General features: G+C 33.1%; 1 protein-coding gene across 1 annotated transcript; it reads left to right on the top strand.

Annotated features, from left to right (window-relative positions):
- Window positions 1–1,434: 1,434 nt before the first annotated feature.
- Window positions 1,435–14,685, top strand: LOC134685223 (tRNA (cytosine(38)-C(5))-methyltransferase-like). The gene is made up of 9 exons (XM_063544743.1): window positions 1,435–1,562; window positions 2,793–2,902; window positions 5,223–5,371; window positions 5,903–6,014; window positions 7,481–7,594; window positions 7,874–8,484; window positions 12,337–12,394; window positions 12,736–12,892; window positions 13,430–14,685. The coding sequence occupies exons 1-9, from the start codon at window positions 1,496–1,498 to the stop codon at window positions 13,528–13,530; spliced, it is 1,479 nt and encodes a 492-aa protein (XP_063400813.1). The 5' UTR covers window positions 1,435–1,495; the 3' UTR covers window positions 13,531–14,685.
- The last annotated feature ends 430 nt before the right edge of the window (window positions 14,686–15,115 follow it).

Genomic DNA, 15,115 nt, shown 5'->3' with positions numbered 1-15,115 from the left:
CGTCCGTAAAATTTACGAAGGAATGATGACAAATTCACCATTTGGAACTTTTGGTTTAATAGGTTACGTGTGAGCAGCAACACTCTATTAAGGAAATCATGTTAGGAAATACAAGCGTGGGAATATCATATCAATTTGGAGATATATATACTCCTTATGCAGGCGCTGCTGTAATTATGTTGCTCTATAAAAATAGCAAGATCACAATTGTAAAACTGAAATCGTCTCGTTAGGCGTAAAGTTTTGTTTTCAACCGACCCTCATTGTCAATTTATATATGTAAGTCAAGATATGAGGCAGTCTTAACTGTATCTTTTGTATCCTTTATCTCACGGTAGTTCTACGGGATAGATGCGTTCAACATAGTCACCAAAATTTGAATTATTTAGCGATAAAACATCATCTATATAAAGCGGAAAGTTAAAGAAAATTGCTCACATCTTATTTTTTATCCTTAGAAGTTTCTGGTTGAAGTCAGACTCATAATAATAAATGTTACGTTATGTCACCAACAGCCGGGTACTTGGCTAGCGAAGATGGTGCGGATATGAAATCCGTGTGTACTACACTTGGGACACATTCTTGTTTTCTATGTTACTTTAATACAACAATGTGTTCTAGCAGTTGGCAGCATGTATACACGTTAAGGGAAAACGCGGGTACTATTTATTCTGCCATAGGCGACAATACTAACATTTTCGCCGGAAATTTACCACTTTTTATAATAAAAAACCTGGATAAAACAGTTAAATGTGTGGTGTTACATTGTAGTACTTTATTATTCCATTTTAAAAATTGAAGCCAAATAGTGTGATGACCAATTTCCAACGGAGCTGGTTTAGGTTATCCATGCCCACCCGTCATTTTACACCAAATTTATGAAATTTGCCTTTTCGAATAATTCTCTAGAAAATATTTCAATAGATAATTAGATAATTTTTTTATTAACCAATCATGGTGCCCAAAATTTGAGCTATACAATCAAATGAATGAATTACAAAATAAAGCACAGAAAATGATTAGAATGATTAAAGTTCATTTAGATAGGTTTTAAAATGTATATTGTATATATATATATACACTGCAGTTATAAATTATTAATAGATAAATAAAAAAATATAGTGTACCCTAACAACCAATCACCGCTCTCCAAAGTTGACTTCCTTCACGTGTCTACCGTTTTCCTTTCTGTATAGTTACTGGCTAGGTACTTTTCCCCTTTTTAAAATAGGAATTACAAATCCTTGGACAAACATTTTTGTTGTTGTCTTTTTTTCAAATAAATCGAAGAAACGTTATAGCTATTTTTCATTTTTCGCAGTGATGCTTTCATACTTAAAATAAAGAATGTCAGCGTTTAATTTAACTGAAATCCCTGAAAATGAAAATCCGTTTCAACTGTTTCTGACCAGTTTGTGTTCAAATTTAGAATAATACCAGTGTTTCCGGTTTAAAAAATTTCCAAAAATATCACATTTTATAAAGATTACTGAAAATGACAGATATAATAAGAGTATTAGAACTTTATAGTGGTATAGGAGGAATGCATTGTGCACTTCAAGGTTCGGTTATCTTAAACTTTAGCTTAATAGTGATCAGGTATATAGGTTTATGACTAGTCCAAATAATTATGACATCTTGAAAGGCTATTATATTTTTTTTCTTTGACACCTTCCAAGACTTCATAATTATTTGGACTAGGTTTATGACCACAAAATTTACTTTACCTGCACTAGTCGAAACTGATGTTCCCATAAGGCCATAACTTTTCTGTTTACTTGAATATTCAGTTTTCAAGGGGGGGGGGCACTCTAGTCCAAATAATTATGACGTCTGGGACGGCTTCCCTGAAAAAAAAAAAATAGCCTTGCCAGACGTCATAATTATTTGGACTAGGGGCACTCCAGTCATGCTTCAGTGATTCCCTATACAATCAACCAAATTTTTCCAACAAAAGCCCCCCCATTGGTATTGAGTTTCATTCTTAGACTGATAAATATACATTTTGTACATTTTATTCAAAGTCTAATGCAAACAAGACTGGGAAATTTTCTCGATTAAAAAAAATAAAATTATTGAATTTACTACCGTCATTGACTGTAATAAGATACATTTTTGTACTTCGTCCCCATAAAACCATGATAATAGAGATTTTATTATAAATTCAGCTTCATTTGTTTATGTTTGATTGCTCTACTTGACATCACCCTTACGGCCTTAGTAAGCCTTATGCCAAGGGATATATAGTCTCTTCTTTTTCTTTTGGTCAACAAGGCTTCAATACTGAAGAATACATGTTGTTGCGCATGTGTAATTGAAGAAAAATTTTACAAGTTAATAATAATTTACATGTACCATACTCACAATTAGATTTAATGTTTGTTAGTCAGATATTTCTCTAATGTCCAACAGCTGTTTTGCCAGACAAGCTTAAAAAGCTGTTGGAAGTCAGAATAATCTTGCGTACATTCAGATTATGTTTACAAATAATAAATTTAATGTACATCATGTACATGTTTTGTTTGAGTGTGTTTATTGTAAGCTGAAGAGAACAGACAAACATGTACATTAGTTAGCTAAACTTGTCAACAGATGTGGTTTCAATGATTTTTAATTGTTGTCCCAACTGCCACAAAAGCCACACAAAGTGAGACAGGGATTGCTTTTTCAGCAAGGCAGTCAACAATGGTCAACTATTGATAAGTTTTAAGTGTGATAGTAACTACTTGTGATAGTAATATTTTCATATCAGAGAGCTACATTTTATACTAACTAGGAATATATTTTTACAGATAGTGGCATCCAATATGAAGTGGTAGCAGCAATAGATGTAAATACAACAGCAAACAAAATTTACAGACATAATTTCAAAGGAACATACCTTATAGAAAATGGCATAGAGGTAATACAATGCTGAAACACATAACGGCATGATGATACAATACCCTGGCTAACACTTAGGGATAAAACATGAACCGTATCAATATTGTAGCACTTACATATAATACATATTATCATACTTTATGTCAAAATGTAGGAATCTTATTGGTTATACAAGGGATATAATTTACTCTATCCCATGGTAAAAACTCTTACATGTATTACCCTTCAAAGAGAGTGAGACGCTTGATCATTTGTGTGCTGTACTAATAAGGATTGTTGTTGTGTACAAGAGGTCAAAGTTCATTATTTTGAATTGGAAATTTAACAGATTTATAATATTAACTAAACATATTGTAACGTTTTTGCTAACCGGTGAGAGAACCTTTCTAACCAACCAACAGACCAGACAGACACCAACAACAAACCAAAAGAAATAAACAGGAAATATGAATGCTCAGAATTACTACTGCTACCGCAACTGCATACTGCATATCACACAAATATAGTTTCTAGGTCGGCAAACGGTCTCCTTTTAATGTGTGTGTGTAAAACGGATAGTATTTTTATATGTATTGTAATAAAGTATCAGATCAGTCTTTAGTTTGATGTTCTGAATGTAAACACAAAGTCGCTTCAAATGTATAACAAGTTTTATTCACCAGACATAATATTAATAACAACAGGAACAAGAATGGACAGATATAAATCTCTTAAAGCAGCGATCAATAATTAACAATATTTCATATTATGGCGTATAGATTAGACGAACAGATAATTCAGTTACGCCAAAAATCAACATTCAAGAAAACACAGATTCTATCGGCAACTCTCCATAAAATACAAGTAAAATACTACACAAATAAATAAGTTACAATTTTCCTAACTCCCTTAACAACAACCCTGACTATCATGACTATTTAAAACAAACGGATACTATTGCCGACTTAACGCACCTTTTTCTTATTTAAAGTTAAAATTCATTATCAAACTTTATTCTCAAAACTTGTATGTTAGAAAACGAGAAAACTATTAAATTTCTGCCTCCGTTCAACACTGGAAAATGGAACAATTAAATGAACTGCATAAATAATTATATTGCATATATATTGCAATATTCTGGAACTTAAAAGATATTAAAACTTCTGCTTTAGAAAGATAACTGTACCTTGAAATTTATGAGAAAGTAAATATAGCTGCTAGCCGGCGGCAGAGACAAGCTGGAACTAACGTAAAATACTATAAATCTTACGCTAGTGTTGTTATTTTGCGTGAGAAATATTCCAAATATGGGGTGAAATCAATGACCTAATAAGGAGACTTCCTTATAAGGTACATATCGTTGCACTAAACGTCTGATCAAATGACGTGGACACAGCCCAATAACTATGAAAAGGTGCGCAACGTCGGTGCAAAAATAGTTCATAAGAATTTATTACAATAATCGAAATAAAGCTCTCTTCTAAATAAACTTTACATAAAATACTCTAACATGTGTCCCTTATTCGAAAAACATACAAAAATATAACTACAACATGTGCAGGACAGTCTACATATTATACGATTTCTAGGGTCACTATATTTATAATAATACTCGTGACTTCCGGTAACAGAGAAAGTGGAAGTAACGTACAATAAATCAAAAGCTGCCGGTAGGAAAACGGATGTTTTCTATCGTTCTGGAACATACAATATTAAAACAATTAAACAATATATAGGTAATAATGTAATAGAATACACACATTACTGCTTTAATAAAATAATTCAAAGTACGGTTGGCAGAAATATAGAGAAAACTATGTAGACAATATCAATAAAAATCAAGGCACTGCTATCTGTTAAAAACGTCACAATATGATAAAACAGATAATACATAGCTGAGAGGGTGATAGAGCAGATTATTACCCCTTAAAAAATATAGTCAACCTTGGCTTTACTGAGTTTGACAAAGTTTTCTATGAGTAATAATCTGCTCTTTCTATCACCCATTCAGCTTTGTTATTTTCAGAATTATACAAAACTATAGCATATAGAGGTAAAATATAATGCAATGCTGTATAGCATTTAGAGGTACCTGTAGTTCATTATAAAATACTGTAAACTAAGTTCATATTTTAAAATAGATTTGACATGAATTTCTGTCCTTGTAATGGAGTAAAAGTGGTAAACTACAGAGTGAGGTTAAGAAAAAAAGTCAAATGTTTATAATCATTTATATACATGTAATCAATTTCAACTGTATGCTCTTGTTTAGAAAATATTTCCAAAATAAATTCATTCAAATTAACATGGAATAAGTCATCAATATGAGAACTGTACATATAGCCTTCCTTCCATTGTAGAAACTGACAGTAACACAGATTGATCGAATGAAAATAGATATGATACTGATGAGCCCTCCTTGTCAACCATTCACTAGAGTTGGAAAAAAACTAGATGTTGATGATCTCAGAACAAAATCATTTCTTCATCTCTTAGATCTGTTGCCTCAGTGAGTTTATCTGCTATGTAACTGTATTAGATTTCAATTTTAATCTAGCCTCACTGTCATAAAACTTTTGAGCATGATTTTTAAACTCACTCGAAAATCCACCAATCAAATTGCTGGAATTCATGTTTCGAGCATGATTTTTGTCCTCCGTGCACTGAGCAATGTTTTATGCCTTCAAGGCCTGGTGTCTCATATCAGATCTGTTATTCAGTGAGATTAACCTGTTTAGTTTGTACAATACATTACAACTGTACATTTAGTAAATAAATAGGAATGAAAGGAGGTGTGAGGAATATGTCAGTGAGACAACAAACCAACAATACAAAAGTCATCTTGCACTGATTTAAAAAATTTAGATAACTAAACATCGTTTGATTTTGTGATATATCTTTTTCTTCATTAATGAATATATATGTAATAGTTCCAAACTTAGAATTTTAACAAATACATATATTATAATCATGTTGATCAAGAGAGATTTTTTACCTGAATTAAATAAAGCTGATGAGAATTTTAATTTATTTGTTTCAGACTGACACATTGTCCATCTTACATTCTAGTAGAAAATGTGAAAGGATTTGAAGAGTCACAAACTCGAGACTTGCTTATCAAAGCTTTACAGAAATGTCAATTTCATTTACAGGTAATAAGGTTCTTTATGTCCTACCATCCACAAGTTCTTTATGTCCTACCATCCACAAGTTCTTTATGTCCTACCATTCACAAGTTCTTTATGTCCTACCATCCACAAGTTCTTTATGTCCTACCATCCACAAGTTCTTTATGTCCTACCATCCACAAGTTCTTTATGTCCTACCATCCACAAGTTCGTTATGTCCTACCATCTACAAGTTCGTTATCTCCTACCATCCACAAGTTCTTTATGTCCTACCATCCACAAGTTCTTTATGTCCTACCATCCACAAGTTCTTTATGTCCTACCATCCACAAGTTCTTTATGTCCTACCATCCACAAGTTCTTTATGTCCTACCATCCACAAGTTCTTTATGTCCTACCATCCACAAGTTCTTTATGTCCTACCATCCACAAGTTCTTTATGTCCTACCATCCACAAGTTCTTTATGTCCTACCATCCACAAGTTTTTTATGTCCTACCATCCACAAGTTCTTTATGTCCTACCATCCACAAGTTCTTTATGTCCTACCATCCACAAGTTCTTTGCCAAACACCCGATAGTTATGAGGAAGAATTGACGAAAACCTTAGTTTTCTGATGATTCCTGTCAAAATTAATATTTCCATGTTTTTAACTCCATAAACTTTAGAAAAAAAGCGTTTTTTACTTTTAAGCAAAATTTCTACATTCATTAAATTTACCAACATAAAGATAAACATGTTGCAGAAAAAATATAGGCATAGCAGCACATTTTAGCACTACAGTTCAGTGGCGGATCCAGAACTTTTCCTAAGGAGGGGCCCCCCTGGATCCGCCTATGCAGTTCAGACAAAATTCTTCTAAAGGCACCATGCATATGGTTTTGCAGCACCATATATGGAAAACAGTAATTTCCATCAGTATACAATACAAACATATTAATTTGTATTAGGCTAATTGCATCAGGGCTTGAATGGCAGGCCTCAGAACAAACGTATAAATTGTATGGTAGCCTTTAGCATGTTTCTTTACTTGGTGTTTCAATTACATTCTTCAGAAAGTGCCTGTACCAATGCGGGAAAATGACAATTGTTTTCCATTTGAAGCATATGCATTGTTTCATAAAATTGAAAATAAATATTTTACAAGCTATATGAATAAGAAAATGTGGTATCAAATGCAAAATTTCATGATTTTCATTAAATAACATATATATGAAATATTTTGGTGGTTTAATAACTTTTATCAATACCTTTGTATGTTCACTTTTAGTTTTGTGAAATCATTTTGTTCTATCCTTAAAAATAAGCCAAAAATTTACATGCTGTGAAAATGACCCGCTATACAGTATATTATAAAAGCTATGAAGCTTTATATTACTAGCAATGTTTATTGTCTTAAGCTGATTAACAGGTATATAATTTATGTTTTCACTGACATCAATAGTGGAAATTTCATAATTTATAATGCACATGTTTTTATATTTAACCAGGAGTTCATGTTGACACCATTACAATTTGGAATACCAAACTCAAGACTGAGGTACTACATGATTGCCAAAAGACTTCCAGTCAATCCAAATTATTCATGGTCAAATACTGAACAAGTTTGTACTTTTATTTTCTCTCAACCTCTGCATTAATATGGCTGACCCACCTTAATTGGACCAGTTTTCATCCTATATTTCGTGTCAATTTCACAGAATTCAGAGTTATTCAAGATTGAAAATGAAATAATTCTTTGTTCAATTTTGTGGTTTTTACATGCTTATCACACAAATATTATTTCAGGGTATTTTTGTTAAGTGAAAATAACACTGACAAAACTTTCAATGACGACAAATTGTAGTGCATGATTTTCATTTATGTTCATACATATTTTTCAGCTTTGTTACTCAGTACCTAGTGTTGTGCAGCCTTACTTAAGGTACAAAATACTATGTGACACAGAAAATAGATGCTACCACACTGACAAGGGAGCTAATCCTGACATGATCTCAACGCTTACCAGCAAAAAAGAAGAAACAAATAGTTTACCACAGAACTTAGACTGTGAAAATATGACCGCATCCAAATTAGATGAGTGTACTGGGTGTTCTAAAAATAAATGTGAAGAGGAAGACTGGATGCTTGTCAGTCATAATGATGGAGAAGGTGATAGTTCAAAAACAAACAAGGAACCAGTTTTGGCTAAAAGATTAAAAACCAAACATTCATATGATACAGCAGATGAAAAACATTCAAATGAAGATGATTCAAAACCATTGTGTTTTATGTGTGACAATGAAAGCAGATTAATGGAAGAAAGTCAGTTGTTGAGACAGGATGATGAAACAGAGACATACCATGGTAAATGTCTACAGCTACATCATTTTCTGGAGAAGCAGTCAGCAGAATACTTCAACAAACACAAATTACCTGTCAAAGATCTGAAGAGATTTATTGTAATGGATGTCGTATTTCCATGTATTAGGAAATCTATCTGCTTTACCAAAAGGTTAGTATACTATGATATGATGTTGAGCGTACCTCAATGGGTAAGCAACAACACAACACATCCAAAATCTAGGTCAGAGTAACTTATATTTATTCAAGCCACCACTCTCTTTGCAAGGGATTATTTTTGGAAAAGGACGCAGTCATTGTTCCATTACTGCCGACCTGAACTTCGTTACATTTCTCTGCCTACCGCGCTTGGTTTCGTATTTACTATTTCCCATACAAACTGGAATCTGCTAGTGTTATCATTATGCATGATCATTGTGTAGTTATCAGCCAGGAAACAGTTTACACTCGCTTTCATATTTACTATTTTACAAACTAACTGGTTTCTGCTTGTATTCCACTCCACTCGAACAAAGTGTTGTAGTTTGACGGGAACCAGTTTAGAATTTGTAAACTACAAAACGTAATCGGTTATTATTCATTCCGTTTTGGTGTTTCATACCGACTTATATGGTTTGAATAAGCTTAAGACCCTTCAAACATTAATGTGATAGGTATATTAAAGACTGTTTTACAAAAGGATTGAACTGTTTTACTTTCAAAGTCGTACTATAGTGATATCTGTCATGTACAAATTTCCACTCTCACCGGTTAATTTCTTCTGTTACACGTGCTTTTGAAACTTCCTGTTTAAACATCGCAAGTTTTAAATTTGTTTTTTGAGTGAATTAAACTTATTTTAACAATCATGAAGCATTCCAGAATCATTTTAAAACAGTTTCTTCTTCTCTTTGATGATGTAAAATAGGTTTTCTCAAGAAAATACCGCAAACGATCGCAGAGGAATAATCCGAATTGAAACGTACAAGTCAAGTCGGCACCTGGTTATATTGGTATCTAGTCAAATCGGCACCTATTTGACGTCAATTCGGCATCCAATAATATTTGTTATAATATTTTCTATTCATTTAATTAATTACTGTTACCAAGTACATAGTGAATATGTTGTTGTGTATTTAGGTAAACAACGAAACGAAAGTGAATATATTGTTGTGTATAAAGGTAAACAACGAAGCCCTTACCAAAGCTGTTGTTTTAACAATTAGACAATTATTAAAATAAAATGAAAAACTATGAGTCCCTTTCAATAAATCAAACTTTCATGCCAAATAATTAGCAAATCTAAGGTGTTTTTTTTCACTAAAGTTTAAACAGCATTCAACCAACAATCCTGTAAAATGCTCAACTGGTTAAAATAATGCAGAAAAATATCCAATATCTCAAAATAATTTTGACGTCTGGCAATGCTATTTTTTTTTTTTTTTGGGACGCCTTCCTACGACGTTCGTAGGAAGGCGTCCCAGAAAAAAATTAACATAGCCTTGCGGTCATAGGAAGGTGTTCCAGAATAAAATTAAAATAGCCTTGCCAGACGTAATAATTATTTGGACTACTTATATATATATATATCATTAAAAATACACCAAAAAAGTCATTTAGTTGAGAAAAATAAATATATACAAAATGTACATGAACACCCAGAAATGTGAAAGTTAGTATTTAACTCTTTTTGCTTAAATACTGTTAAAAATATATATTTAACATGGCTGATGAATTGACTATATCAGGTGTCGATTTTAACCAGGTGCTGATTTGTCCAGGTGCCAATTCAACTAGGTGCTGGTTTGACTATAATTCTTTGACAAATGTTTGAAATTATCTCTACTCTACTCATTCGCGCCCAATTTTAATTCAAATTCAAGTTGAATAATTGGAAAATCATGGTTGTTGTTTTAAATTGCTTTGGTGTAAATACTGAATGTATTTATAGCTTGGTATGAGTAAAACATTGAAGATTTTAAAGGAAAAACACAAAAGATACTTGTTTTTAACAGCTTGGTCCCTTTGATCTGAAACAACGAAACAATAAAACAAAGAAACCAAAATATAGCAATCCACTAATATAACCAAAACATGATAAAATTTATTCAACACACAGAAAAAAACATAGTCAGAATCTCACTTCATTTTGAAACAAGTCAATGAAACAAAGTTATAGCAATACACCTACCAAAACATGATTAAGAGTTATTCAACACAAAATAAAACGTTGACAAAATACCACTTTATTTAGAAAGGATTATTATTTAGGCGGGTCGCCCTATAGTGATCAGTCTGTCCGTCCGTCCGTCTGTCCGTCCGTAACACTTTCATGTCCGCTCCATATCTAGAGAACCATAATGATTTCATACTTTATACTTTACATGTATATTAACCACCACCAGAGGGTGTGTCATGATGTATGTACAACTTCCTAGGTCAAAGGTCAAGGTCAAAAACTTTGGTTTCAGTTGACAAGCCCGTGTTCTGTGGTGAAGATTGTGTCCGCTCTATATCTTGAGAACCGTTATGATTTCAAAGTTTATACTTGACATCCATTTTAACCACCACCAGAGGGCGTGTCATGATGTATGTACAACTTCCTAGGTCAAAGGTCTGTCTGTCTGTTGGTCTGTCCATCGCTAACAAATTTGATCCACACTATATTTTGAGAGGACAGCTGTTATTATTTCATACTTTATACCTGACAAACATTTTCAACTTAACATATATATTAACCAACACCAGAGAATGTGTCATAATGTATGCATCCTAGGTCCGTTAATATTTCATACTTTATACTTGGTGGGTCATAATATATTGAAGGCATAATTCTTAAAATATGTGACAAATATCAATTGGGCAGCACCTTTAAACATATTGTTCAAACATCAATCCATATATCCAGAAGTCACCTTAGAGTAGTCAACAATGAGTTCACATCATGCAGTCATATCACTATTATACTATGAAAGTAAGTTGAGAATATTTATCAGTTTTAACTTAAAATCTTAGATTAAAATCACACGTGAGACTATGTAATAACTTCAAATAATGCTTCATATCAGATTATCCATACAACTTATTTACCCCACGTTATTGACAGCGGGGCCCACAGAGATGGCTCCCATCTCAATGATATCTAGTTATTTTTAACAATACGCTATCCAAAACATGATTAAGATTTATTCTACACAAAAAAAAATGCTGTCTCACTTTATTTTGAGACAATGACAACAATAATACTTATAAGAAAACACTTGCTTACAGAGTTATTAAACACAAAACCAATTAAGATTGGGTGCGATCATGTAGGGTGCGAAATTGAAAGGGGGTGAACATGAGTGGGCGCAAACGTGAATAAAAGCGAACGGACCTGGATTCAGACTATGTACCAGTGAGAAACATACAAGCCTTTCTACGGTATTTATTTGTACAATTCAGGTAGTCTTGACCTATTCATTTGTCTTAAAAAACCAGCCAGTTGTCACCTTCACTTCACACACACACACATATACGAATATCAATTATATGCTTAGGATACATGTTTCATTGTTAAACTAATTACGGTATGTGAAAATCAAGACTTGCATAAAAACTATCCCAATATTAGAGACAGTGGCGTCATTTTTCTTCAGAGCTTTCAGCTCTTTGATTTAGGTCATCTGGCCCAAATATCTAATTCAATCAGTACAGTCAGTGGCGGATGCAGGAATTTTCGAAAGGGGGGGTGCTAGCCCAGGGCAAAGGGGGGGTGCAGGGGGGGGTGCAAAATTATCCCGATTCAAATGCATTGATCGGCCAAAATAAAGGGGGGGTGCGGACCCCCGGAACCCCCCCTCTGGATCCGCCACTGACAGTGCATGTTTATATATGTGTTTGATGAAAAGTATGTGCTAGACTGTTTCTGGTATGTAATCTTTTTCTGCAAAGATAAATCAAGTCCAATCACATTATAGGATAGAGATCTTGTTAGTGGGGAACCACTGAAGTCAGTACAAGTAATAATGATTTCTAATTTCAGGTATGGTCACTATATGGAGGGAGCAGGATCAATTATCCAGATGTCAACAGATACTGAGGTAGGTTAATATTCCCTGTTTAACCCTTTTAATTTAAATAATGCCTGAATTAATAATTTTGGCAACTGCAGCATGTCACAGATAGCAATTTGAGTATAGTATGTTATGTTGTTTTTAGCAATTTATGTAAGAAAACATTTTTCTTTTTTCTTTTTTTCTAAAAACATGATAATTCATGATTAAAAAATCCTCAAAATAAACAGGAGGATTCCAACTCCTGGAATCTATCTATGAAAACTTCCACTGGTTGGTTTACAATTGCAAGCACTTTTTAATGAAAATGTGTATCCCAAGAATAACAATGATTCCACAGTATATTATACTTAAATGGTTTTTTGTAGGATGTTACTGGAGCATGTCAGTTGAAAAAGGAGGCAGTAGAAAAGAAAAATAACAAGAATTGGGGAGAAAAAGAAATAGCCATAATTAGAAAATTACAACTGAGATACTTCACTCCAAGGGAGATAGCAAACCTTCTTTGTTTTCCAGAAACATTTGGTAAGTTTAGATGTAGAGCATAGCATGAAGGACTTTTTAAGGTTTTAGTGTTTTAACTAAGCTCTTTTTGGATTGAAGATTTGGTTGTTTAAAGACATTTTCTGTGTCTAACACGTTCAAAATATATTGATATTAATAAAGCATGTTTAATGGGCATACTGTGAATTCATTCATTTTTCCTGGGTTATAACTTTTGTGCATTGAGGAAAAATTATATTCCTGTGGATCTTTCATCTTTCATATCCATTTTGTGGTTTTGCCAAAGTATTGCAATGCTTCTTACTTTACTTCCATAGTTGATAAAAGAAAAAAAGAACCAAATTATCATACAAGAACTAGGCAACCTCAACAAAAATGATGTTGTACCTCAGATTCTCTTTAAGAATATAAGGAAATGTTTGATACAGATATGGTTTATATAAAATGGTAACATATAAGTACAGACTGTTCAAAAACAACATATAAACAGCATCATAAGATATGTCTGCCACTTCATACAATGTACATGAACTTATTGTTTCACTTCTATGATTTTAGATTTCCCTGAAGATGTTTCCACAATACAGAAAAACAGAGTACTTGGGAACAGTCTAAATGTACATGTAGTATCTGTCCTGATTAGACTTCTGACAATGTAGTACTTGGGAACAGTCTAAATGTACATGTAGTATCTGTCCTGATTAGACTTCTGACAATGTAGTACTTGGGAACAGTCTAAATGTACATGTAGTATCTGTCCTGATTAGACTTCTGACAATGAAATAATCAACATCAGTGTACATGTAGTATCTGTCCTGATTAGACTTCTGACAATGAAATGATCAGCATCAGTGTACATATGATTTTCCTGTTTTGTGACATATTTGTGAATCTTGTTTCATTTGACTGCTGAAGTGATTTTAAAAGTAGTCCTCATATAAGTAGGGTCTAATCAACAGACTTGGTATTCATCCAAACATTTGTTTATTATTTGTAGGATCTGATACATCCGACTCTGTACTCAGCCAAACATTTGTTTATTATTTGTAGGGTCTGATACATCAGACTCTGTACTCAGCCAAACATTTGTTTATTATTTGTAGGGTCTGATACATCAGACTCTGTACTCAGCCAAACATTTGTTTATTATTTGTAGGGTCTGATACATCAGACTCTGTACTCAGCTAAACATTTGTTTATTATTTGTAGGGTCTGATACATCAGACTCTGTACTCAGCCAAACATTTGTTTATTATTTGTAGGGTCTGATACATCAGACTCTGTACTCAGCCAAACATTTGTTTATTATTTGTAGGGTCTGATACATCAGACTCTGTACTCAGCCAAACATTTGTTTATTATTTGTAGGGTCTGATACATCAGACTCTGTACTCAGCCAAACATTTGTTTATTATTTGTAGGGTCTGATACATCAGACTCGGTACTCAGCCAAACATTTGTTTATTATTTGTAGGGTCTGATACATCAGACTCAGTACTCAGCCAAACATTTGTTTATTATTTGTAGGGTCTGATACATCAGACTCGGTACTCAGCCAAACATTTGTTTATTATTTGTAGGGTCTGATACATCAGACTCGGTACTCAGCCAAACATTTGTTTATTATTTGTAGGGTCTGATACATCAGACTCTGTACTCAGCCAAACATTTGTTTATTATTTGTAGGGTCTGATACATCAGACTCTGTACTCAGCCAAACATTTGTTTATTATTTGCCATGGTGTTTGAATTGATTGTGTCTTCCTTTGAATCCAGCTGTGATAAACTGAATAAAATTATTATTATCAACCTTGCTAGGGTGTTTTGTTGTTGTCAGGATAACTCTTTGACTACCCTAACTCTGCTTGTTAGTTCATGTTAATATGACCCTTGTTTATTATTTGCCATGGTGTTTGAATTGATTGTGTCTATCTTTGATTCCAGCTGTGATACACTGATTGTTATTATCATCTTACTAGAGTGTTTTGTTAATCTCAGGATATTGTGGATTCATTTATTGTTGTGGATATTAAATTTGGGGAATTGAAAAATTGCATATATAGGTATATATGTCAGTCTGGAAGGTATCATCTGACCTTGTAATGCATAGCGTTTTAATTATGTAGTATTGTTAAGAAAATATTAAGCTTCTCAATGATCAAAACTAGTGTTTGTCAAACTGCTATATATCCAACCATTTTTGTCTAGCCTTCGACTTTTGACGAAAAAGCGAGACTATGTGAT

The sequence above is a fragment of the Mytilus trossulus genome, chromosome 9 (assembly GCF_036588685.1).
Source record: "Mytilus trossulus isolate FHL-02 chromosome 9, PNRI_Mtr1.1.1.hap1, whole genome shotgun sequence".
NCBI lineage: Eukaryota > Metazoa > Mollusca > Bivalvia > Mytilida > Mytilidae > Mytilus > Mytilus trossulus.
Note: the sequence above shows the minus strand (reverse complement) of the source record. Positions and strands in the feature narration are given on the sequence as shown.

Coding starts and splice junctions, on each gene's coding strand:
- LOC134685223 (XM_063544743.1), top strand. CDS start 1,496: ATGACAGATATAATAAGAGTATTAGAACTTTATAGTGGTATAGGAGGA. Junction 12,395..12,735: donor AGATGTCAACAGATACTGAG/GTAGGTTAATAT, acceptor GGTTTTTTGTAG/GATGTTACTGGAGCATGTCA. Junction 12,893..13,429: donor TTGTTTTCCAGAAACATTTG/GTAAGTTTAGAT, acceptor CTATGATTTTAG/ATTTCCCTGAAGATGTTTCC.